The sequence below is a fragment of the Bolinopsis microptera genome, chromosome 5, assembly GCF_026151205.1.
Source record: "Bolinopsis microptera isolate Bmic1 chromosome 5, MBARI_Bmic_1.0, whole genome shotgun sequence".
Taxonomy (NCBI): Eukaryota; Metazoa; Ctenophora; class Tentaculata; order Lobata; family Bolinopsidae; genus Bolinopsis; species Bolinopsis microptera.
The window spans coordinates 4,213,121-4,239,231 of NC_087076.1; the positions used below are offsets into that span (position 1 = coordinate 4,213,121).

At 38.1% G+C, this 26,111-nt stretch overlaps 1 protein-coding gene across 1 annotated transcript in view; it reads left to right on the top strand.

The window, feature by feature from the left end:
* The window catches only part of LOC134816165 (sodium-dependent phosphate transport protein 2B-like), a 131,845-nt gene that overhangs the window by 52,554 nt on the left and 53,180 nt on the right, over positions 1–26,111 (top strand). Inside the window, exons 4-7 of the mRNA XM_063824937.1 lie at positions 272–417; positions 565–691; positions 966–1,097; positions 1,230–1,438. Of these exons, the coding sequence (XP_063681007.1) occupies positions 272–417; positions 565–691; positions 966–1,097; positions 1,230–1,438 (614 nt within the window). The remainder of the gene's footprint in view (positions 1–271; positions 418–564; positions 692–965; positions 1,098–1,229; positions 1,439–26,111) is intronic.

A 26,111-nucleotide genomic window follows, 5' to 3' on the forward strand; every position in this document is an offset into this window, starting at 1 on the left:
GGCGATTACAGTCAATCAACCCCTTTGGCTACAACCAGTCGATCCGTGTTTTTATATTAAATTTAAATGGCTTTAAATTATCTTTGCTCTTCAGTTTAAATTATGTTATTTGACCTGCGAGATATCAAATTCCAAATCGTTAAAGACCTGGCAAAAAATTATGAAATTTCTAGAATTTTACTGACGTGGTGATAACCATTGACCACATCATTATATACACCACTAGTTTATATGCTGTGGTTATCGCAATATACCCAATTACATACTTCAGAAAAGACGGAATTACAAAGAATTGGCTCAGTTTTGTGGATTATAGGGAGGATCCTGTTTGCATTCCTGTGTATCTACCTCTTTATTAACTCTCTAACATTCCTTTCTGCTGCGTTCCAGTTAGTCGGGGGCAAATCTGCTGGGGCTGTAAGTAAAATTAGAGGATTTATCGGTTTGTCGTGAATCAAACCATGGAATCATATCAATACATATTGCTGCAATTCCCATGGTTCATGGTATTGGTAATATCAGATTTTAGCTATATGCTGTTATTAACCGACCTGTATCCTCCAGGCATTTTCCCAGGGCTCAATCATGAGTAACCCTATAGTTGGACTAATGTTGGGTGTTCTGGTGACAGTACTTGTTCAGAGCTCCTCTACTTCTACTAGTATCATAGTCGCTATGATCGCCGCCGGCAGTAAGTAAAAGTGAAAGAGTATGAGAGTGAGAGTGAATGTGAAAATGAACGTGACGGTATCGTTTCAGAGCTCCTCGACCTTTACCGGTGCTATGATTGGTGTCAGTATTGAGCTTCATTCAACACTGTATTCACTTAGACAGTTAGAGTTTGATCAATTTTGTTCAACTATTAACGCTGTTTGTAAATTTTGTTTCGGTTTTAAAACATCAATGTTTGATTTCATAGAAGTAGTCCGAATCTTGTTTTGAAGTTCACCGATAATGTTTGGCAGTATTGGAGTTGACTCCAGCAATAAACATAATCATGGGGGCAAACATTGGGACAACAGTGACGAATACAATTGTCAGTATGGGACAATCAATGGACAGGAAACAATTCCGTAGATCCTTTGCAGGAGCGACAGGTACAAAGTTTAGATCATTAAATACAATTCTTTATTGACTAAAAGTTTGAAGTTTATTCAGAATACGCAATTGGTATTTGGTACTATGATGAAATTACAAATAATCAATTAATAACGCTCAACAATTTCCAGTTCACGACTGCTTCAACTGGCTGTGTGTTGCAGTGTTCCTCCCATTGGAAGCTCTCTTCCATCCGATAAGGTTTCTCAGCGAGATTATAGTGAAAGGTGTGGGCAAATCTTCTGGAGAAAACCAAGATTTCATCAAAATCATCACGAAACCCTTCACGGATAAGGTTATCAGAATGAACATCAAGAAAGTTCTGGCGGAAGTCACAAAGGTTTGTCTTCTTGGTATTGTGTTATCTTTCCCCAAAGTACAATATTTGTCATTTGTCGTCTCCCAACAACATGATTAGTTAACTAAGTCTGTGTTATGTAAGTGTCTTATTCTTTAGAAGGTCTGTTCACTGTTACACTGGGTCGATCTTAAGATATCTTGGTGGATTTACTCACTGAGCACTGTAGGGAGGCGGCGCTTCATCCTCAATATATATTGGGGGAGATTGGTTTGAGGGTGCCGTTTGGCCGGGGAAAGATGCCAGATGACCTGAAGGTAGAGGATTCCCACTATCGGATACTCTACTTCGGAACATCCCGTCCTCCTGATCTGCCTGACCTTTACAACTATCACAACATCGTCTAAAACACGTTCTAACCACGTGACAGCACCTCCTCGTAACCACATCACAGCATGTGTCACAAAGCCCACGAAATTTCTTCGAAGATCCCATTAGAAAGATTATCCCGATAATGAAGAATAACAGGGGGAGAAACAGTGCCAAACTTGCTCTCTTCGAGGAATAGTCATTGGCCGTGAGGAAGTTGTCCCCCAGCGCCCAACAGTGAAATTGTATTCTTGAGGTCCAGTAAAACTCTCTGACATGTTCTGCCACTGCTATCTGATTTAAAGCAGGTTCAGACTTACAGTTTGGAATGACAAAACAGTCTTTCCTTAGCGCATCATAGTCAGTGTGAATGGTACCACTGCGTGTGGGGTCTAAGTGTTTACCAAAAGGAGAGTAGGTTCCTGACAGTGTTACACAGGGGAACTGTGAAGTGCAGGTCACGCCACAAGAGCACTCCTTCCACGGTACCTCATTCAAATTAACTCTCTTTTGTTGTTAGCTCGGCATCTGCCTATATTGAATCGTGATCCGTCGGTAGTTGGGAATCACTACTTGTATAGTAAATTGATTTTTAGGGAAAATGGCAAAGGGGAAATCAGAGTGGAATAGAACCCCCGGGACGGGCCCCCCCCCCTTTTTTTTAAAACTTACCCCTGATTTTTTCCAGCACTCAAAAAAAATGTCCCAGGGGAAAAAGGGGGGACCAAAAAAATCAAAAAAAACTTTTCGATTTTGTTTGCAGACTTTTAGGGGCCCCAAAAAAAAAAACTAAAGCATAAAGAAAAAAAGGGAACCCCCAGTCCCCCCCGTTCCAGCGTAAAAAATAAAGTATTTTTTTGGGGCAATGTTTGTGGGGACCTTTTGTCATTTTTTGAAAAGCAAAAGCAAACCCTTTTTTTTAAAAACTTTAAGTGCTTTCTTTAAAAAAATTACTCTTTTCTAAAAAAATTTTAACTGTTTTAAAATCCCCGGGGGGCCAAAATTTACCGGGAAAAGCGGAGGAAAAAATTTTGTACCGAATTAGGAGTTTCTTGATGCAAAATTTTAAATTCGCTCATTTAAAGGGGGTATGGGGGTTTTAAAAAAATGTTGCGATTTTAAGGTTTTACGGCAAAATTTACCCCAAAAGTTATAATTATCATTTTGTTTTTTTGGGAAGGAGTTTTTTTTTATTTTTTTTCAGGTCACTTTTTTTTTTCTTTTGAGCTTTTTTCAAAAACCCCAAACTTTCTATATTTTTATATTTTTGGGGATTTTCCCCCTGAGGGAAGGGGGTTTATTCAGCAAAAAAAAAAAAAGGGGTTTGGGTTTTTATCGAAAAAAAAAATTTTTCAAAATCTGAAAATAAAAAAAATTTTTTATTTTGTTCGGGGGGGGACCCCGGGCCCCAAGTTAAAAGGAAACCCTGAAACTGTTTTCCAAAAATTTTTTTGGAAGGACCCCACCCCTTTTGGAAGCAAAAAAATAGGGAATTTAAAAAAAGGGGAGAAAACGTCAAAAAAGTGGGGGGGTTTATTTTTCTCTTAAAAAAAAAAGGTATTTGGGGTTTTCATATTTTTTGTTTTTTTTTCCTGATGCAATTTTATTGGGTCCCCCAGTTTTTTTTAGTTCTTGTTCAACAAAAATTTTTTTTCACTTTTGAAGCTTTTTTCAAAAAAAAATTTTTCACTCCATAAATTTTCCAATATTTTCATTTTTTCAAAAAAATCCCCCTTATCCGTTAAAAACCACAAAAAAAAAAAAAAAGATTTTTAAAAAATAAATTTTCAAATCGGAATCGTCAAAAAAAAGTTTGGGGTTTTTAAAAAAAAACCAAAAAAGATAAAAATTCTCAATTATTTTTTGTCTGAAAAAAATTTTTAAAACCCCAATTTTTTAAATCAAAACGCCTAGTTTTAAAATTTTAAAAAGTCCCACGGTTTTTTCAGGGTTGGGGGGGGAATTTGGGGGGGGCGATTTTTCCCTTTGTTTTTTTTCAGACATTGCCCCTACTGCATATGAAGTTAAGCCAAACCCTCCCCTCTCGGAAAAATTTTTAATTTGAAAAAAAAAATAATTTTAATTTAAAAAAAACCCCCTTGGGGTGATAAGTTTGAGTAGAAGGGGGGGGGAAAACTGGAAAAATTTTGGGGAAAAGACATGGATTTTGGGGGGGTGGGTGAACCTTAAAAGGGGGGTACCCCAAAAAAGGGGGGCCCACCTTTATTAAAATTAAATTAAAAAGAATAATTTAATATTAAACAAAATTTTTTTAACAAACTTTTAATATAAAGGGTTTTTAAACCACCGCGAAAAAAGAGTAGGGCCCCCCCTTCTTCTGGGAAAGGGACATAACAGGGGATCAAAACGTTTATCCTTGATCGGGGGGAAAGGCCCCCGGTAAGCTGGGGGGTTTTTGGTGTAAGGAGATTTTAGGGAGGTTTTTTCCCCTTAGGTTTTAAAAAAAGCGAGGGGGAAAAACTGAATATCTTTTAAAAATTTAATCTTCAAAAATCCCCCGGGGGGGTTTCTCCTCTTTGAAGGGAGAAAAAAGATGGGGGATTTTCGCGGTGGGGGGGAAGAGGGGGGGACACAGAAAGGGGGGGCTAAAAACGGTTTTAGGAGAAACCCCCCCGGTCCCCCTTTTCCCTCCCATCGCACATAAAAACCCCCCACCCTTTTCTTTGGGGGCACATTTTCCCCCCACTTGGGGGCCGGGGTCATCCCAAAAGGTTTTGCGCAGTGGGGGGAACACTATGGGACCCCAAAAATTTTGGAAAAATATTGATTTTAAAAAAAAGGGGGGGGAGTTCCCCGCCGGCTTCAGGGGCCCTTATCCCGGGGGGTTTTGTTCTGTGAAAAATTGTGAGAGGCGGAAATATATCTTGTAGTCAAAGTAAAAATTTTGTCCCCCCATCAACGACCTTTAAGGGAAAAGGGGCCAAAATGGAAAAAATAGGGGGGATATTTGTCCCCCCAAAAATTTTTTCTATGTTTTTTCTAAAATCTTTTTTTTAAGAAGGGGGGGGGGCCCTGGTTTTTGGGGGGGCCCACCAGAGAATGAAAGGGGGGCCTTTTTTGGGTGGTTAAAAAACCCCGAAAAAAAAAAGTACCCCTGGGCCGGTAAAAAAAAAAAATTGGGTTTGCCCCAAAAAACCTGGGGAATGTGCTCCAGCGGGAAACACCAAGAACCCACTTATTGGGGGGGGGGAGGGGGGGGGGGCCCCCCCTTGCCCCCTTTGGGGGGTGCCCCTAGGGAACCCAGTGGGGGGGTATCAGATCGCATATTGCTACTGCTCCCCGGGGGTCACTTTTAAAAAGTGGTTGAGGGCTGAAAGGGGGGCCCTTGTGCTGAAAAGGGGCCCCCCGAATGATAGCTTTTTTTTTAAAAAATCTGGGGTATCAGGAACGAAAAGGGCCCCCTTAAAAAAAGCCCACACTTTTCTCCTCCGCCGGGGCCTCCCCTTTTTCCCCGAATTTGGGGGGCCCTTGTTCGATTTTTCCATCATGGGTTTAAAAACAAAAAGTTTTCCCCAAAAATTTTTTCTTGTCAACCCCAAAACTTAAAGGGAAAAAAAATTGAGTACGGAAAAGGTTTGGGGTGGGGGGGAAACTTGGGACCCAGAAAAATTTTTGGGTCCCCCCTGGTTTTTTAGAGACCAAAAAAAACCCGGGAAAATTAAATTTGTTTAAAAAAATAAAAGTTGCCCGTCTAATTTTTTATTAAGTAAAAAATTTTAAAAAAAGGGAAAAGGGAAGGGTCCGTTTAAAAAATCCCCAAAAAAAAAAAAGAAATGCTCCCCCCAAATTGATTTTTAAAAGTAGGGGCAAAGCCCCGGGGTGAAAGGGGGAAAAAAAAGAAAGGGGGAATTAAATTTAGATGGAAAAAGGAAAAAATGTGGGAAAAAATTGGGGTCCCACTGGTTTTTTGGGGAAAAGAGATTTTCCTAAAAAAAAAGAAATTCGTAAGTTTTTTAAAAATAGTAATAAAATTGAGGTTTTAAAAAAAAAATTTAAAAATGTTTAGGGCTAAAAGTATTTTTGGGGAAAACGGTCCCCCCCTGGTTGGGAAAAATTTAAAAATTATAAAACAAGGGGTTTTTGGATTTAAAAAATTTTTGGGGGTAACGCTAATTGTAAATTTTTGTAAAAAAGTTAACCAAAAAAAATCGGTTTAAAAAAACTTAAAAACAATTGGGTCCGAAATTTGACCAAGGAGGGGGACAGGGGGGTTTTGGAAATTTTGAGCATTTACCCCCCCCCCCGGGCGCCCCCCCAAAAGCCCCAAAAAAGAAACTAATGAAAAGTTTTTTACAGAGTTTAGAAGGGGGGTAAACCCCAGGTTTCCCCCCCCCCAAAACCCCTCTCCGGGGACCCCTATATTTGGACCCCAATTTTCTTAATAAAAAAAAACGGAGAGGGGGCCCAAAAAAAAAAAAATTTTTGTAAAAACGTTTAAAGGGGTTTTGAAAAGTAGGAGGGGAAAAAATTTTTACTTTTTTAAAAAAATTTAAAAAAAATTTAAATTGAAAAATTGCCTATTTCTTTTTTAAAAAAAAGGAAAAAGAAAAGGGGCCCCCTCTGAGTAACCCTTACGATAAAAAAAAACATAAAAGCAAATCCTCGGGGTTAAAAAACCTACGATAAAAAAAAAATAAGGGAAAAAGGCCGCCCCGGCAGGCCGGTGGGTTTTTTTTTTTTTGGGCCCCCAATGAAAACTGGGGGCTATGGTTTTAAAAAAAAGTTAAATACTCACGCGTAAAAAACTATAAGTTACCCCAGGGTTTTAAATTTCGGGTTTAAAGGGTTTTTTCCAAAAGGCACAGCTCACAAAGTAAAATTTTTTGGTTTTTTTTTTAAAAAGTTAAAGGGCTCACTGTAGAAAAAAGGATTTTAATAAAGAGGGTTTGAATTCTAAAAAAAGGATTCCCCCGTAGTTTCGAGGGCCAAAAAAAAGGCAAGAATTGGGGGTACTTTCTTTTTAGAGCTTTTTTTTTATCTTTTTTTCCCGGGGTTTGGGGGGTCCCCTTTTTTAAACCCGCACTGGGGGGGGGGACCAAAACAAAACTCCCCGTACTCCCCAATTTCCCGGTGGGGGGCTCAAATTTCCTTTCCTAGTTTCGGGTAATTCGGAAACTTACATAAAATTAAATTTTAAAATGAGAGGGGGTTTTTTCCGTGAAACCGAGTGTTCCCTCCAACCCAAAAAAAAAGAAAATTTTTTAATCTTGTTTTGGGACGAAAATTTTATAATTTTAACCCTTTTTTATTGCGGGGGGGCAGCTTACTTTTTGAGGGGGTGGGGAGTTCTAGTTTTTCTTTTGGGAGGGGAACACAAAATAAAACCCCGGAAAATTTGGGAAAAAACATCGTTTCCGTTCGTCCTAAAAAAATTTAAATGTCAAATTTCAAAAAGAAAAAAATTTTAGTTAAAATATAACCGATTTTCTTTTTTTTTTTTCTGGGAAAACCCTAGAACAAAGAAAATCAAACAGAATTTAAAGGGTTTGCTCTGTGGAGGTTTATAATTTACTACCTTAAAAAAACTTCGGGAAAAAAAGGTTTTAAAAATTAACCCCCAAAAACTAATCGTATTTTACTATTTAAAATCCAAGCAAAAAAAAGTTTTGAAAAAAAATAAGAAACTTTTTTAAGTCCCCCTTTTTCCAAAAAGTTTTGGGGATTTTGCTTATGCCGGCCCCAAGTTTTTAATTTTGGTAAAGACTTAGTAAATATTTTGGCAAGAGATGGAGGGGCCGGAGGGGGGGGATCTTTTTAAAAAACCAAAAAATTTTCCCTTAGATTGGAACCCCTTTTTTTTTAACAACGAAAAAAGGGGAAAACCTTTTAGTTTTTCAAAACGTTCCCCTTAAACCCGGGGAAGACCAGTTTTGGGAAAAAACCCCCAAAACCTGCCCCAAAATACCCCCCAAAAAACCTACCAAAAAATTTTTTCCTTTATAATTCATCAAAAAGTCAATCAGGGAAAAGTAGTTTTTAAAATTTTTTTTTTGGAAAGGTATGGGGGGCGGGGGCCCTTTTGGGGGCCCAAAAAATTGGGGGCCATTTTTGGGAAAAAAAATGCAAGAGGGCCCACACAAAAAAAGGGGAAAAAATTGTCAAAGGGAAAAAGGGGGGGGGGGAAAGGGCCTAAAATGGCTTTTGGGGGCTAAACAATGAGGGGGAAAACCTTTCCGTTGTTTTTAAGCTGATTTTAAAAGGGGGTTGCAGTGTTTATATTTAAACCCCCGAGGGGGGGGCCCCCCCCCAAGGAAAAGGGAAAGACCCCTTTTAGAAAAGCTCCCAAAAAACCCCCCAATTTATCTTTTTGGGGTTTTTAAAATGAAAATGAAGGAAAAACCCCACCCAAAAAAATTTTTCCCCCAAAGGGGGTTTTTTTTTTCCCCAAATGGGTTGAAGGTTAAAAAAAGAAAAAGGTTTTTTAAAAATTTCCAATTTTCCCTGGGCTGCCAAAAAAGTGCCCTGGGTGTTTTCTTGATTAAAAGGATAAGCCAACAAAGAGGGGAAAGAATACGGGACCCAATGGCAAAGGAGGCACTTCTTTCAGATTTCAAAAGGGCCAGGAAAAAGCCTACTTTTACACCGAGTTTGGGAAGATCCACAAATTGAAGAGGAAAAAGGGACCTTGTGCCCAGGCATTAGGAGCCCCCCTTGATGGGGGACTAGTTCCAAATGCCACTTACAGGAAGGAAATAAGCAAAAAAGGGAGGTGGATGGGTTCTTCTTGGGCCAGTTGAGTACTTCAAAAAATCTTGGAAAAAGGGGACTTATTGCGAAAGGGGGCTTTACTGGACTGACCTCAACGGAGGGGCACTGAGGGTGGCTTGAAGTATGCAATGAAGTTGTAAACAGGGACAAACGGGGCCCTCCGAGCTTTTTCACCTTTCGACTTCAAAGCTCTTTACGACTCAATTAAAACCCTTGAACTTGTCAAGGAAAAACCGTTCATCATTGCAAATGGAATACCACCAGGAAGCCAGGGGACTGGGGGGGACACCAGCCCACTCTGTTGATTTGGGGTGGTCGGGAACCTTTGTTGGATAAATTCAGTCTTAAGATTCCTCTATTGGATGCTTTCGAAGGGGGACAATGTGGTACGTCCCAAAAGAAAAACGGGAGTGCCTTACAGGTGGGAAGGTTCTGTTGTGTGGCAAGTTGGGGCCAAACATAACTGTATTTTATTTGTAATGAAACAAAAAATGCGTTTTACAGTAAAACCACTGACATGATGAAGAGGAGGGTCAGGGACTGTAAGAGGGGTGGACGGTACATTGGAGGGATGGTGGCAGGGTTTTTCTTCTACAAAGCAACTGAAAAGGAAAATTTTTTGACCAGTGGGATTTTCCGATGTAAAACAAATCCTTTGAAAAAGAATATGGGGCTTACTCATTGGGGGACGAATTCCCAAATGGAAAGGAAAGTTTGGGCAAACCGGGCCTGTGGCTTTTCTAGATAATATCGGAGTTTTTTGTTTCGGACCCTGAGGGAAAACCTTACAAAATGGAAACTCCCCCCATATTCAAGGAAAAAACAGATTTCAAAGGAAACTATCTACATTTTTAGCAGGTGCACATCCCAAACCAACATTTATAGTGGGAATAGTTTTTTACAAGCCAGTGGTTATTCAGGACTCAGAGAGGAATAATCAAAACTTCACAAGAGAAACGGACTGGGAAAAAAACCAGATTGAGTGAATTAAAAGCCAAGCATTCAAGGCAGCTGGCTTATCCCTCAAAAAATGGGTGGAAACAACATTAGCAAAAAAAAGTTTCTCAACTCTCGAAAAAGGAAACCTTGAAATACCGATAGCCTTTCCCAAGGGACAAAAACCACACCTGGAAAGCCAGGAGATTCCTTTTGCCCAAAAAGAGGGGTTGATTCTCCAAACCTACGGGAAGAGGGGGGGACTTCTTGATTAATTTTGTCGTCCCACCAACAGTGATTTATAGTTTTTTATGAGGAGAACTTTTTTCCCTTAAAGGGGAAAAAAGGGACCAGGAAAGTTTTTTGTAAAACCTGGAGATTGACTCAAAAAACAACTGAAAGTAAAAACACCACTTGGATGGGAAAAAGAATAGGAATGGCAAAAAAAGTTTCCTTTTTCCCAGTTTGTCTAAGGGAATAACAGGGAAAAAAGGGAAAAAGGGGCCAACCTCAAAAAGCCGGTATGGTTAGGGTGGGAAAGAAAGAAGCCTTTTCTTGGGGGGAATAAGCCCTAAACGGTCCAAACAATAAATATCCCGGTTGTAAAAAAAAAGAAGGGGGGTGATAACTGTGCAACGTTGTGAGTCTTATATTTGAAGTTTGCTTTTTAACACAAATCCGGCAATCAATTTGGGAAAACGGGTATTATAATTATAAAAAATTAAAAAAAATTTTAAAAAAACCAGCCACCAGTAACAAGCACTTGTCACTTACAACATCATATATTTGTATCAGATGTAAAAATAGTGTGAGCAGTGAGGATAGAAAAGAAAGAAAACCATAACGTAGGCAAAATCCATCAGGCGAATGCTTAACGGGGTTTAAGGTTTATGGGCGGGATCAACAGAAGGGAGGCATTTTTCTATACATAAGATTCATCAGGTGGGGCAAAAAAAGGTTTTGACACGGATTGGGATGACTTCATAAAAACTGGGCGTTAGGGACTCCCCCTTCCATATAGGGCATGGATGTCTCCAGGGAAGGGGAAAAATTTTAAAACAATTAGTGTTCAGTGTGGTTTGTATTCCTAGGAAAATTTTCAAGTCCTAGTAGAGTTTTAGATGTAAGGGAAACGGAAAATAAAGCAGGATAGAAGCTGGAGCCCCCACCGATTATTATTTTATCATGCTTTAAAAGTCTCTCATCGGGCCCTCAGGGATTGAATAGTACAAAACCCTTTCAAGGGGATTCCTTTACTGCATAATTGAATTTTTTATTTTTGTTATATCCGAGGAGCTTTTCCATAAATTATTTTTTTTAAATATGTTACCTTGGTAATTTGGTACCATATTATTTGATGTTTTTCATTTAGCTCAGCAGTTTCCCTTTTCGGGTTTGAGAGTTTTTATATTTAGAAAACTAAAACCATACTATTCTTTTTAGATTTTTATGGGTCCAACTTTTGATGGCTCCGGCTCATGCTGGGGTTGTTGGTGAATAGTACTTGATGAGGACTCATTATTATTTTTAGAATGAAGAAATTTCCGTAAGTTTCTTCATTTTTTTGCTTTCTGAAAAGTTAAAAAGCTAATCCAGTTGTTACGGTCCGGTCATTGGTTGGGTATTAAAATACTTCTTCGTGTGGTCAATATGTTTCCACTTCCCCCCGCAGGGGGAGGAAAAAAGTGGTTTGCAATGTGCCCACCCCATTATTTCGTGGACACCCATGTGAACAAAAACGTACCCATTCATTAGACCAAAAGACAAAAGAAAAATTATGGGATTTTTTTGTCCATAAACTGTTTTGCTGAAAAAAAAATAAATGGAAAGGGAAAAAAAGCTAATGGATTGATAAGAGGGTGGTTCCACTGGTAGGAAGTGGGAGGGTTTTTCATTGGTGGTTGGTAGGGGTAGGTAGGTTTTTTTTCGTTTTTTTGTTCACGTGTCACAAATGGGGGGGTAAATACATGTATTGCTCCTCTATTAAAAACCTTTACCACACATTGCCGTAAAAATAAAATGTAAAAAAGCGGGGGAGAACTTTTTGTAATAATGTTCGGCGCCTTACCGTTGTTCAAGCCAAGGTTTTATGGGAATATATGGAATTTGATTTTCGGTTTTTTATTAGTTACGGTATGTAAAATCAAAAAAAGATTTTCCGAAAAAAAGCGTTTTGGCCAAAAGTTTTTTGGCCAAATATGGAAGGCCCTAAATTAGAAAAAGAAATGTAATTAATTAAAACCTTTTTATGTTTTTATCAATAAACGGTGTATCGTCGCTTGGTTCAGGTTCGCCAACCAAATCCCAAACATCTTCATTATATTAAAACGAATTAAATTAAAACGGGATTGGATAATTGCCGTTGCTGGAATTAAGTACAATTACAACTCCAATATTAGACGGGGTAATTTAAAAAATAAGGCATTTTCCATGAATTTCGACGGGCATTGGTGGATTTTTTCTTTGGGGGCCGACTTTTCATACCATCTAAGTTGAGGGGCCGAATAGTTTAAATTTTTCCTTGACAAAAAAAGTAGTGGGGAAAATTGGGGGGGGGACCTAATATTCTGAGAATTACCATAAGGTTAAGCCATCATAGGAAAAATCGATAGTATCCAAACTCACCAAATGTGCCCTAAAAATATGTTCACAAAATTGCCAGGGGCCGAAAATGGGAGTCACGCAACGGGGACCCGGGGTCGATCCAAAATCCCCAAAAAACCTCATGTCAATTTATACGGTAACGTTAATAAGTTTCCAAATGGGCCAAATTCAGTTACAAAAAGTTTGGATTACAAAGTCAGGGCTGATTATCAGGGGTATTTTCTGAAACTAATCCAAAGGGTGGGTTCGGTTTTTCTAAATCCACTATTTTTACACCATGGAACAATGCGATACTTTTTTCTTTTAAAATGATAGTGGTTTTCTTTAAATAACTGGGCTTTATCCTTGAACTCCTGAAAGATGTTCTGTGGAGAGAAGAAAAAAAAAAACGAATTCGATTTTTCACGTGGGACATAGAGTTGCAAGGGGGTTTTCGGGTTATTTAGTTAGATTGGACGGGTTCCAAAAGGATAGTATGTTGGGTTAGGGTTTCCAAAATTTTTCGTTTCCGTCGGGAGGGTGCCATCATAAGAGGAGTGCGTAAAAACACCCTTGTCTCCGTGATTTAGTTCAGAGGGTATATTCTGTGTATAAATTTTCTTATTATCCCGGTTTACTTTTGCGACATTAGTTAAAAATGCTCTTTTTCTTATTAGGGGAAAAGGAGTTGTTTTTATACTCGGACGTTTCAAATGTTATAATAACTACCATTCGTATTTTCATGATCTTAAAAAAAACACGTGTTTTTTTGCGTTCATTTTTTTTCCGCAAATGGAAGTTCATTTTCACATTTTTTTGATAGTTTGGATAGTCGGATCAAGCTCTGAAAAAATTTAGGTAGGGCGTTCAGCATGTTTCAGAGAAAACAATATCGGTTGTTTTTACTATTGAATGGGCGTGGTCGAAAATATTCGAATTGTCAAAATTTGGACGACGGAATCCTCGAACCAGTAAGTACAGTATGCCATCCGTGGCAAAGCAACAGCTCCAAATATACAACACGGTGGAGCTATTAAGGCCAACGTATGGGTACTGACTTTTGGCCCCACCCTGTATATTCTATTATATTACAATATATTTATGAATATATATATTAATTATTATATGGGTGCAGGTTTTCTTTCTACCACACTGAAAGATTTTTTGACCCAGTGGATTTCCGATGTAATCAAATCCTTGAAAGAATATGGCTATTCTCCATTGACGAAGATCCCAAATGGAAGGAGTTGGCACGCCTGTGGCATTTCTAGATATCGAGTTTTGGTTCGAACCCTGAGGGAAACTTAACAAACTGACCTCCATATACAAGGAAACCGGATTCAAGGAGCTATCTACTTTTAGCAGTGCACATCCAAACCACATTTATATGAATAGTTTTACTAGCCAGTGTATCATACTCAGGTGAAAATCAACTCGCAAGAACACAGGAAACCAGATTGAGGTTGAATTAAGCCAAGCATTTCAAGGCAGCTGCTTATCCCTCAAAAATGGTGAACAACATTAGCAAAAAAGTTCTCAACTCAGAAAGAAACCTGAAACGAAGACCTCCCAAGACAACACACTGTAAGCCAGAGATCCGACCAATAAGGGTTGTCTCAACCTACGGAAGTGAATCTTGACATTGTCACAACAGTGAAAAAGTTAGGAGAAATTAAAGAAGACCAGAAGTTTTTGTAACCTGAGTACTCAAAACAACAGAGTAACACCCTTGAAGAAAAGGAAGAATGGCAAAAAGTTCTTCAATTTTCAAGAACAAAGGATGCAAACCTCAAAAGCCGTTGGTTTGAAGGTGAAAGAAATACTCTGGGGAATAAGCAGTGGTCAAACAAGTGCCGTGGTAGAAAGAAAACGTGGGCAACGTGTGAGTCTATTGATAGTGCTAACACAAATCAGCATCAAAGGGAAACGGTAAAACCAGCACCAGTCTTGCATCACTTACATCATATAAATTTGTTCAATGTAAACTGGTGTGGAAACCATACGTAGGCAAAAATCCTCCAGAATGCACGGTAAGTTTGGCGAACACAGAAGAGCATTCTTCAAGGATCATCAGTGGCAAAAGGTTTGACACGGTAGGGATGATTCAAACTGCGTAGGACTCCACCTCCATATAGAGCTGGACGGACTCAGAAGGAAAATTTTAACAATAGTGTTTCAGTGTGTATCCTAAAAATTCAAGATTTCTATAAACTGTACTTAGATGAATATCATTAATTAAATACAATTGTTGTCTTACTTTAAACATTATATAATCCTCTTACTCAACTTGATTATTTTTCATCTAAGTACAGTTTTATTGAAATCAAGAATCAATATTTCCTGCAATCAGACAACGAATAACTGTTTACCGTAAAAATTCAAATAGAAATATTTACAACATTGGTAGAATTAGTTTTCTTTCATCATCAGTAACTAATAAAGATATGATAAGTTAGTAAAGTTCTCCAATCAATCAAAATAATCGAGTACAATCGCTGAAGACGATTTACACAGTGTATTTTGAAAGCTCCCTGCTAAAACAAACTTTTCGTATCTCTTATATGTTTTAAACAATCCCCCGCCAAGAACAAACAATTTATTTTATTGTATCATTAAATACAGGGTGGGCCGAAAAGTCAGTACCCATACGTTGGTCTTATACTCAGTCACTGAGTGCCAATTAAATACTTCGTTCTGGTATGACTTAGTACCACACTGGTTCGAGAATTTGTCAACTCGAAAATGGTTGTTTGCGTTCTTTTTTCAACTGGAAGTTCTTTTCACATTTATTTGATAGTTCATGGATAGACGATCTAGCTCTGGAAAAAATTAGGCGGTTCAGCATTTCAGAGAAAACATATAGGTGTTTTTAATATTGAATGGGCGTGGGCTAAAATATTCGAATTTCAAATTTTGAGACGACGGAATCCTCGAACCAGTAAGTACAGTATGCCATCTGCAAAGCAACAGCTCTCCAAATATACAACACGGTGGAGCTATAAGGCCAACGTAGGGTACTGACTTTGCCCACCTGTAATATTCTATTATATTACAATATAGTTTTTAATATATATATGATTAATTTATAGGTGCAGGTTTCCCTTCTAACAGCAACTGACAGGAAATTTGACCAGTGGATTTCCGATGTAAACAAATCCTTGAAGAATATGGCTACTCATTGACGAATTCGTCCAATGGAAGGAAGTTGGCACGCCTGTGGCTTTTCTAATATCGAGGTTTTGTTTCGACCTGAGGGAAAGCTTACTAAACTGACCTCCATCTCAAGGAAACCGAGTTCAAGGAGCTATCTAACTTTAGCATTGCACAACCAAACCACTTTATAGTGGAATATTTTACCAGCCAGTGTAACAGGACTCAGGAGAATATCAACTCGCAAAACGACTGGACAACCAGATTGAGTGAATTAAAGCCAAATGCATTCAAGGCAGTCTGCTTACCCTCAAAAATGGGAACAACATTAGCAAAAAAAGTTCCACCAGAAAGAACCTTGGAAAGAAGACCTCCCAAGGACAACACACTGAAGCAGAGATCCTACCAATAAAGGTTGTCTCAACCTACGGAAGTGACTCTGACGATTGTCACCACAGTGAAAAAAGTATGAGGAGAACTATAGAAGACCAGAAGTTTTTGTAACCGAGTGACTCAAAACAACAGAGTAACACCCATGAAGAAAAGAAGAATGGCAAAAGTTCTTCCAATTTGTCAAGAAAACAGGAAGCGAACCTCAAAAGCCGTTGGTTAAGGTGAAAGAAATAGCTCTGGGGAATAAGCATGGTCCAAACAAGCCGTGTTAAAAGAAGAACTGTGCAACGTGTGAGTCTAATTGATAGTGCTACACAAATCAGCATCAATGGAAACGGTAAAACCAGCACCAGGTACAAGGCATCACTTACAACATCATATATTTTGATCAATGTAAACGGTTTGAGAAACCAAACGTAGGCAAATCCAACCAGAATGCTACGGTAAGGATTTGGCGACACAGAAGAGCAATCTACAGTTCATCAGTGGGCAAGAGGTTGACCACGGATGATGATTCAAAACTGCGTAAGGACTCCACCTCCATATATGAGCAGGGACTGACTCAGAAGGAAAATTTGTAACTATATTGTTTCCAAAGTGTGTAGTCCTAAAAATTCAAGATTTCAATAAACTGTACTTAATGATTATCATTAATTAAATAACGAATTGTTGTCTTACTTAACATATATAATCCTACTTTCTCGAACTTGATTAGTTTTCACTAAGTACAGTTTATTGAAATCAAGAATCAAATATTTCCTGTCAATCAGACAACGAATAACTGTTTACCGGTAAAATTCAAATAAAATATTACAACATTGGTAAGAATAGTTCTTTCATCATCAGTACCTAATAAAGATATGATAAGGTTAGTAAAGTTCTCCATTAAATCAAAATTAATCGAGAACAAACAGGCGAAGACGGGGTTGTACACATGTATTTTGAAAGCTCCTGCTAAAACAAACTTTTCGTATCTCTTATATATGTTTTAAAACAAATCCGCCGCGCAAGACAAACAATTTAATTTTTAGTGTATCATTATAATACAGGGTGGGCCAAAAGTCAGTAACCCCATACGTTTGGTCTTTATAGCTCAGTCCCCTGAGTCTGCCCAATTTAAATACTTCGTTCTGGTATGACTTAGTACCACCACTGTTCGAGGAATTTGTCAACTGCGAAAAATGTTTGCGTTCATTTTTTTTCAAATGGAAGTTCATTTTCACATTTATTTGATAGTTAGGATAGTCGGATCAACTCTGGAAAAAATTAGGCGTTCAGCATTTCAGAGAAATCAGATATAGGGTGTTTAATAATATTGAATGGGCGTGGACCTAAAATATTCGAATTATCCAAATTTTACGACGGAATCCTCGAACCAGTAAGTAACGTATGGCCATCCTGCAAAGCAACAGCTCTCAAATGATGACAACACGGTGGAGCTATTAGGCCAACGTATGGGTACTGACTTTGGCCTACAGCCCTGTATATATTCTATTATATAAAATATATTTTAAGTAATATATTTATATTATTAATTATATGGGTGGAGTTTCTTTCTACGCACTGAGAAGGAAATTTGACAGTGGATTTCCGATGTAAAACAAATCCTTGAAAGAATATGGGCTTCTCATTGACGAATCCCAATGAAGGAAGTTGGCACGCCTGTGGCTTTTCTAGGATATCGAGTTTTGTGTTTCGACCTGAGGGAAACTCAAACTGATCCTCCATATCAAGGAAACCGATTCAAGGTGAGCTATCTACTTTTTGAGCAGTGCACAGTCCAAACCACATTTATAGTGGAATATTTTACAAGCCAGTGTAATCAGACTAGGAGAATAATGCAACTCGCAAGAACGACTGGAAACCAGATTGAGGTGAATTAAGTCCAAGCAGTCAAGGCAGCTGCTTATTCCCTCAAAACTGGTGAAGGCAACATTAGCAAAAAGTTCTCACTTCAGAAAGAACCTTGAACGAAGAACCGGCTCCCGAAGGAGCAACACACTGAACCAAGAGATCCTACCAATAACGGGTGTTCCTCTACCTACGGAAGTGACTCTGACATTGTCACCACAGTGAAAAAGTATGAGAAACTTAAGACAGCCAGAAGTTTTTGTAACCTGATGACTCAAAACAACAGAGTAAACACCCTTGAAGAAAAGAAGGAATGGCAAAAAGTTCTCCAATTTGTCAAGAAACAGGAAGCAACCTCCAAAAGCCGTGTTGGGTTAAGGTGAAAAGAAATAGCTCTGGGGAAATAAGCATGGTCAAACAGGCGAGTAGAAAGAAAAACTGTTTTTTGGGGGGGGCAACGTGTGAGTCTAATGATAGTGCAACACAAATCAGCATCAATGGGAAACGGGTAGAACAAACCAGCACCAGGTACATGCATCACTTACAACTTTATCAATATTTGATTAGATGTAAACTGTGTGAGAAACCATACGTAAGGCAAATCCCAAGAATGCTACGGTAAGGTTTTGGCAACACAGAAGAGGCATTCTACAAGATCATCAGTGGGCCAAAAGGTTGACAACGGATGATGAGTCAAACTAACTGCGTAGGACTTCCACCTCCATATAGAGCATGACGGACTCAGAAGGAAAAATTTTTACAATAGTGTTTCAGTGTGTATCCTAAAAATTCAAGAGTTCAATAAACTGTTACTTAGATGAATATCATTAATTAAATAACGAATGTTGTCCTTACTTTACATTATATATCCCCTACTTACTCAACTTGATTATTTTTCATCTAAGTACAGTTTATTGAGAATCAAGAATCAATATTTCCGTGCAATCATTCAGAACAACGGAATAACTGTTACCGTAAAATAATTCTAAATAAAATAATTACAACATTGGGTAGATATATTTCTTTCATCATCGTACCTAATAAAGATAATGAAAAAGTTATTAAAGTTCTCCAATAAAGCAAAATTATATCGAGAACAAACAGCCGAAGACGATTACACATGTTATTTTGAAAGCTCCTGCTAAACAAACTTTTTCGTATCTCTTATAAATGTTTTAAAAAAACAAATCCCCCGCCAAGAACAAACAATTTATTTTATTTATCATTAATAATACAGGTGGGCCAAAAGGTCAGTGACCCATACGTTGTGCCTTTAGAGCTCAGTCCTGAGTGCCCAATTTAAATAACTTCGTTCTGGTATGACTTAGTACACCACTGGTTCGAGAATTTGTCTACGTCGAGAAAATGTTTTGCGGTTCATTTTTTTTCAATGGAAGCTCATTTTCACATTTATTTGATAGTTTGGATAGTCGGATCACAAGCTCTGAAAAAATTAGGCGTTCAGCATGTTCAGAGAAAACAATATAGGTGTTTTTAATATTGAATGGGCGTGGTCTAAAATATTCGAATTTTTCAAATTTGACGCCGGAATCCTCGAACCAGTAAGTACAGTATGCATCTGCAAAGCAATACAGCTCCTCCAATGATACAACACGGTGAGCTATTAAGGCCAACGTATGGGGACTGACTTTTGGCCCTCCCTGTATTTTCTATTATATTACAATATATTCTTAATATATTATATATTATTATTTATATGGTGCAGGTTTCTTCTACAGCACTGAAAGGAAATGTTGAAGAACCATATTTCCGATGTAACAAATCCTTGAAAGAAATATGGGCACTCATTGACGAATCCCAATGGAAGGAAGTTGGCACGCCTGCTGCTTTTCTAAATATCGAGTTTTGTTCGACCCCTGAGGTGAAACTTACATACTGACCTCTCATATCAAGGAAACCGATTCAAGGAGCTATCTACATGTTTAGCATTGCACATCAAACCACATTTATTGGGAAAGTACAGCCATTGTATCAACTCAGAGAAGAATCAACTCGCAAGAACGGACTGGAAACCAGATGAGTGAATTAAGCCAGCATCACGGCAGCGCTTATCCCTCAAAATGGTGATCATCAGTAGCAAAAATTCTCACTCAGAAAGAATCTTGAACGAAACCTCCCAAGGACACACACTAACCAGAGATCCTACCAAATAAGGGTGTCTCCAACCTAACGGAAGTGACTCTGACATTGTCCACCACAGTGAAAAAGTATGAGGAGAACTAAAGAAGACCAGAAGTTTTTTGTAACCTGAGTGCTCAAACAACTGAAGGTAACACCCTTGAAGAAAAGAAGAAATGGCTAAAGTTCCTTCCAATTTGTCAAGAAAACAGGAAGCAACCTCAAAGCCGGTTTGTTTAAGGTGAAAGAAATAGGCTCTGGGGAATAAGCATGGTCCAAACAAGGCCGTGTAGAAAGAAGAACTGAGCAACGTGTGAAGTCTATTGATAGTGCTACACTAAATCAGCATCAATGGGAAACTGGTAAAACCAGCACCATGTGAACATGCATCACTTACATCACTATATTTGATCATGTATGTAAACTGAGTGGAGAAACAACGTAGCAAATCCCACCAAATGCTACGGGAAGTTTGGCGAACACAGAAAGAGCATTCTACAAGATCATCAGTGGGCAAAAGGTTGACACGGATGATGAGTCAAACTGCGTAGAATCCACCTCCATATAGAGCATGGACTGACTCAGAAGGAAAATTTTCACAATAGTGTTTCAGTGTGTATCCCCATAGAAAATTCAAGATTTCAATAAACTGTACTTAGATGAATACATTAATTTAATACGATTGTTGTTCTTTTACTTAACATTATATTAATCCTACTTACTCAACTTGATTCTTTTTCATCTAAGTAGGCCAGTTTATTGAAATCAAGAACAATAATCCTGCAATCAACAGACGAATAGACTGTTACCGTAAAATTCAAATAAAATATTTACAGACATTGGTAGAATATTTTCTTTCATCATCAGTACCTAATAAAGTTATGATAAGTTAGTAAAGTTCTCCCAATAAATCAAAATGTAATCGAGAACTAACAGCTAAGACGATTTACACATGTATTTTGAAAGCTCCTGTAAAACAAACATTTCGTATCTCTTATGATATATGTTTTTAAACAAATATCCCCCCCGCCAAGAACAAACAATTTTATTTTATTGTATCATTATAAAACAGTGTGGGCCAAAAGTCAGTACACATACGTTGGTCTTTATAGCTCAGTCACGATGCCCAATTTAAAATACTTCGTTCTGGTATGAACTTAGTACCGCCACTGGATCCGAGAATTTGTCACTCGAAAAATGGTTTGCGTTCATTTTTTTCAACATGGAAGTTCATTTTCACAATTTATTTATAGTTTGGGTAGTCGGATCAAGCTCTGAAAAGAATAGTATGCCGTTCACATGTTCAGAGAAACAATATAGTGTTTTAATATTGAATTGGGCGTGGTCTAAATATTCGAATTTTCAAATTTTGATGACACGACGAATCCTCGAACCAGAAAGTACCGTATCCAGTCTGCAAAGCTACAGCTCTCACTTATACAACACGGGGAGCTATTAAGGCCATCGTATGGGTTACTGACTTTTGGCCCACCCCGTAATTCTATTTATATTACAATATTATTTTATTAATATATCATATTAGTTAATTATATGGTGCGGTTTTCTTCTTCTACAGCACTGAAAGAAATTTGACCATTGGATTTCCGAGGTAACAAATTCCTTTGAAAATGAATATTGGCTACTTCATTGACGAATCACCAAATGGAAAGGAAGTTGGCACGCCTGTGGCTTTTCTAGATATCGAGTTTTGTTTTCGACCCTGAGGTAACTGTACAAACTGACCTCCATATCAATAGGAAAACCGATTCAAGAGCTTTCTACATTTAGCAGTGCCCATCCAAACCACATTTAAGTGGAATAGTTTACAGCAGTGTATCAAGACTCAGGAGAATTAATCAACGTCGCAAGAACGACTGGAAACCATATTGAGTGAATTAAGCCAAGCATTCAAGGCGAGCTGCTTATCCCTCAAAAATGGTGAACAACATTAGCATAAAAAGTTCTCAACTCAGAAAGAAAACCTTGAACGAAGACCTCCCAAGGACAACACAACTGAAGCGAGAGATCCTAACAAATAAGGGTTGTTCTTCAACCTACGGAAGTGACTCTTACATTGACACCACAGTGAAAAAGTAATGAGGAGAACTTAAAGAAGACCCGAAGTTTTTTGTAACCTGAGTGACTCAAAACAACAGAGTAACACCCTTGAAGAAAAGAAGAATGCAAAAAGTTCTTCCAATTTGTCAAGAAAACAGAAGCAACCTCAAAAGCCGGTTGGTTAAGGTGTAAGAAAATAGCTCTGGTAATAAGCATGGTCAAACAAGTCCGTGTTAGAAAGAAGAACCTGTGCAAACGTGTGAGTCTATTGATATGCTACGACAAATCAGCATCAATGGGAAACGGTAAAACCACACCATCGTACATGCATCACTTACAACATCATATATTTGATACAGATGTAAAACTGTGTGTGAAACCATACGGTTAGGCAAATCCACCACCAGAAATGCTACGGGTAAGGTTGGCGAACACAGAAAGCATTCTACAAGATCATCAGTGGGCAGAAAGGTTTGACACGGATGAATGAATCAAACTTGCGTAGGGAACTCCCCCTCCATATAAGCATAGGATGACTCAGAAGAAAATTTTAACAATATGTTTCAGTGTGTATCCTAAAAAAGTTCAAGATTTCTAATAAACTGTACTTAGATAATATCATTAATTAAATACGAATTGTTGTCTACTTAACATTATATAATCCTTACTTTCCTCAACTTGGATTATTTTTCATCTAAGTACAGTTTATTGAAATCAAGAATCAATATTTCCTGCAATCAGACAACGGAATAAACTGTTTACCGTTAAATTCAAATAAAATATTTACAAAATTGGTAGAAATATTTTCTTCATCATCAGTACCTAATACAGATATGGGGAGAAGTTAGTAAATGTTTCTCCAATAAATCAAAATTATTCGAGAACAAACAGCTGAAGACATTTACATCATGTTATTTTGAAAATCAGCTCCTGCTAAAACAAACTTTCGTAGCTCTTATAATATGTATTAAAACAAAATCCCCCGCCAAGACAAACAATTTATTTTAATTGTTCTTATAATACAGGGTGGGCCAAAAGTCAGTACCCCATACGTTGGTCTTTAAAGGCTCAGTCACTGAGTGCCCAATTTAAAATACTTCGTTCTGGTATGACTAGTAACCACCACTGGTTTTCGAGGAATTTGTTCACGTCGAAAAATGTTTGCGTTCATTTTTTTTCAAATGAAGTTCATTTTCACATTTATTTGATAAGTTTGGGATAGTCGGATCAAGCTCTTGAAAAAATTAGCGTTCAGCATGTTCAGAGAAAACAATATAGGTGTTTTTAATACTGAATGTGGGCGGGTCTAAAATATTCGAATTTTCAAAGTTTGATTTGACGGACGAATCCGTCGAAACAGTAAGTACAGTTATGCATCTGCAAAGCAACACTCTTCAAATATACAACACGGTGGACTATTAAGGCGCAACGTATGGGTACTGACTTTGGCCCACCCTTATATTCTATTAATTACAATAGATTTATTAATATATTATATTATTATTTTATATGGGCAGGGTTTCCTTCTTACAGCACTGAAGGAAATTGGACCAGTGGATTTTCCGATGTAAACAAATCCTTGAAAAATATGGGCTACTCATTACGAATCCCAATGGAAGGAAGTTGGCACGCCTGATGGCTTTTCTAGATATCGATTTTGTTTCGACCCTGAGGAAACTTACAAACTGACCTCCATATCAAGGAAAAACCGATTTCAGGAGCTATCTACATTTTTAGCATGCATCATCCAAACCACATTTATATGGAATAGTTTTACAGCCAGTGTATCAGACTCAGGAGAATAATCAACCCGCAAGAAACGACTGGAACCAGATTGAGTGAATTAAGCAACATTCAAGGCAAGCTGCTTATCGCCTCAAAAATGGTGAACAACATTAGCAAAAAGTTCTCAACTCAGAAAGAACAACCTGAACGAAGACCTACCCAAGGACACACACTGAAGCCAGAGATCCTACCAATAAGGGTTTGTCTCAACCTAGCGGAAGTGACTCTGACATTGTCACCTACATGAAAAAGTATGAGGAGAACTTAAAGAAGACCAGCAAGTTTTGTAACCTGAGTGACTCAAAACTACAGATTAACACCCTTGAATGAAAAGAAGAATGGCGAAAAAGTTTCTTCCAAATTGTCAAGAAAACAGGAAGCAACCTTCAAAAAGCCGTTGGTTTAAGGTGAAAGAAATAGCTCCTGGGGAATAAGCATGGTCAACAAGGCCAGTGGAGAAAGAAAACTGTGCAACGTGTGAGTCTATGTGATAGTGGCTGACACAGATCAGCAATCAATGGGGAAACGGTAAAACCAGCACCAGGACATGCCATCACTTACAACATCATATATTTGATCAATTAACTGTGTGAGAAAACATACTAGCAAAATCCACCAGAATGCACGCGTAAGGTTTGGCGACCACAGAAAGCATTCTACAAGATCATGCAGTGGGCCAAAAGGGGTGACACGGATGATGATTCAAACTGCGTAGGACTCTCACCTCCATAAGAGCATGGACTGACTCGAAGAAAATTTTAACATTAGTGTTTCTGTGTGTAATCCTAAGAAAATTCATGATTTCAATAAACTGTACACTTAGATGAATATCTTTAATTAAATACGAATTGTTTGTCTTGACTAACATTATATACTCCTACATACGCAACTTGATTATGTTTCAATCTAAGTACAGTTTATTGAAATCAAGAATCAATATTTCCTGCAATCAGACTACGAATAACTGTTACGTAAAATCAAATAAAATGATTACAACATTGGTAAGGAATATTTTTCTTGTCAATCATCGTTACCTAATAAAGTATGATAAGTTAGTAAAGTCTCCAATCAATCAAAATTAATCGAGAACAAACAGCTGAAGACGATTTACCACATGTTTTTTGGAAAGCTCCTCTAAAACAAACTTGTCGTATCTCTTATATATGTTTTAAACAAATCCCCCGCCAAGAACTAACAATTATTTTATTGTATCATTATAATACAGGTGGCCAAAAGTCAGTACCCATACTTGGTCTATTATAGCTCAGGCTCTGAGTGCCCAATTTAAATTCTTCGTTCTGGTATGACTTAGACCACCACATGGTTTCGAGGAATTTGTCAACTCGAAAAAATGTTTGCGTTCATTTTTTCAAATGGAGAGGTTCATTTTTCACATTTAGTTGATAGTTTGGATATCGGATCAAGCTCGAAAAAATTAGCGTTCAGCATGTTCAAGAAAAACAATATAGGTGTTTTAATATTGAATGGGGCGTGGGCAAAATATTCGAATTTTCAAATTTTGACGACGAATCCTCGAACCAGTAGGTTTGAGTACAGTAGCCATCTGCAAAGCACAGCTTCGGTCAAATATACAACACGGTGGAGCTATTAATCCAACGTAGGGTACTGACTTTTTGGCCCACCCTGTATTTCTATTATATTACATATAATTATTAATATATTATATTATTAATTATATGGTGCAGGTTTCTTCTACAGCACTGAAAGGAAATTTGACCATGGATTTCCGATGTAAACAAATCCTTGAAAGAATATGGGCTACTATTGGACGGAATCCCAATGGAAGGAAGTTGGCACGCCTGTGGCTTTTCTTAGATGATCGAGTTTTTTTCGAACTGGCGGAGGGGTACCCATACAAACTGACCTCCATATCAGGAAACGATTTCAAGGAGCTATCTACAATTTAGTCAGTTCGACATCCAAACCACAATTTATATGGCAATAGTTACAGCCAGTGTATCAGACTCAGGAAATAATCAACTCGCAAGAACCGACTGGGAAACCAGATTGGAGTGATAAGGCCAAGCATTCAAGGCAGCTGCTTTCCCGCAAAAATGGTGAACAACATTAGCAAAAAAGTTCGCAACACAGAAAGAAACCTTGAAACGAAGACCTTCCCCAAGGCAACACACGAAGCCAAGATCCTACCAAAAGGGTTGTCCTCAACCTACGGAAGTGACCTGACATTGTCACAGACAGTGAAAAAAGTATGTGGGAAACTTAAGAAGACAGAAGTTTTTGTAACCTATGACCTCAAAAACAACAGAGTAACACACCCTTGAAGAAATGAAGAATGGCAAAAAGTTCTTCCAATTTTCCAAGAAATACAGGAAGCATACCTCAAAAGCCGTTGGTTAAGGTGAAAGAATTAGCTCCTGGGGAATAATCATGGTCAAACAAGGCCGTGTAGAAAGAAGAACTACTGTGCAACGGAGAGTCTATTGATAGTGCTCAGCTAATCAGCATCAATGGGAAACGGAAAACCAGCACCAGTACATGCATCACTTACAACATCATTTATTTGACAGAGTAAACTCTGTGTGAGAAACCATAAACGTAGGCAAATCGCAACCGAATCCTAGGGTAAGGGTTTGGCGAACACAGAAGAGCATTCCGACAAGTTCATCAGTGGGCAAAAGGTTGAACACGATATGATTCAAACTGCGGGTAGGACTCCCGACGCGTCCATTATAGAGCATGG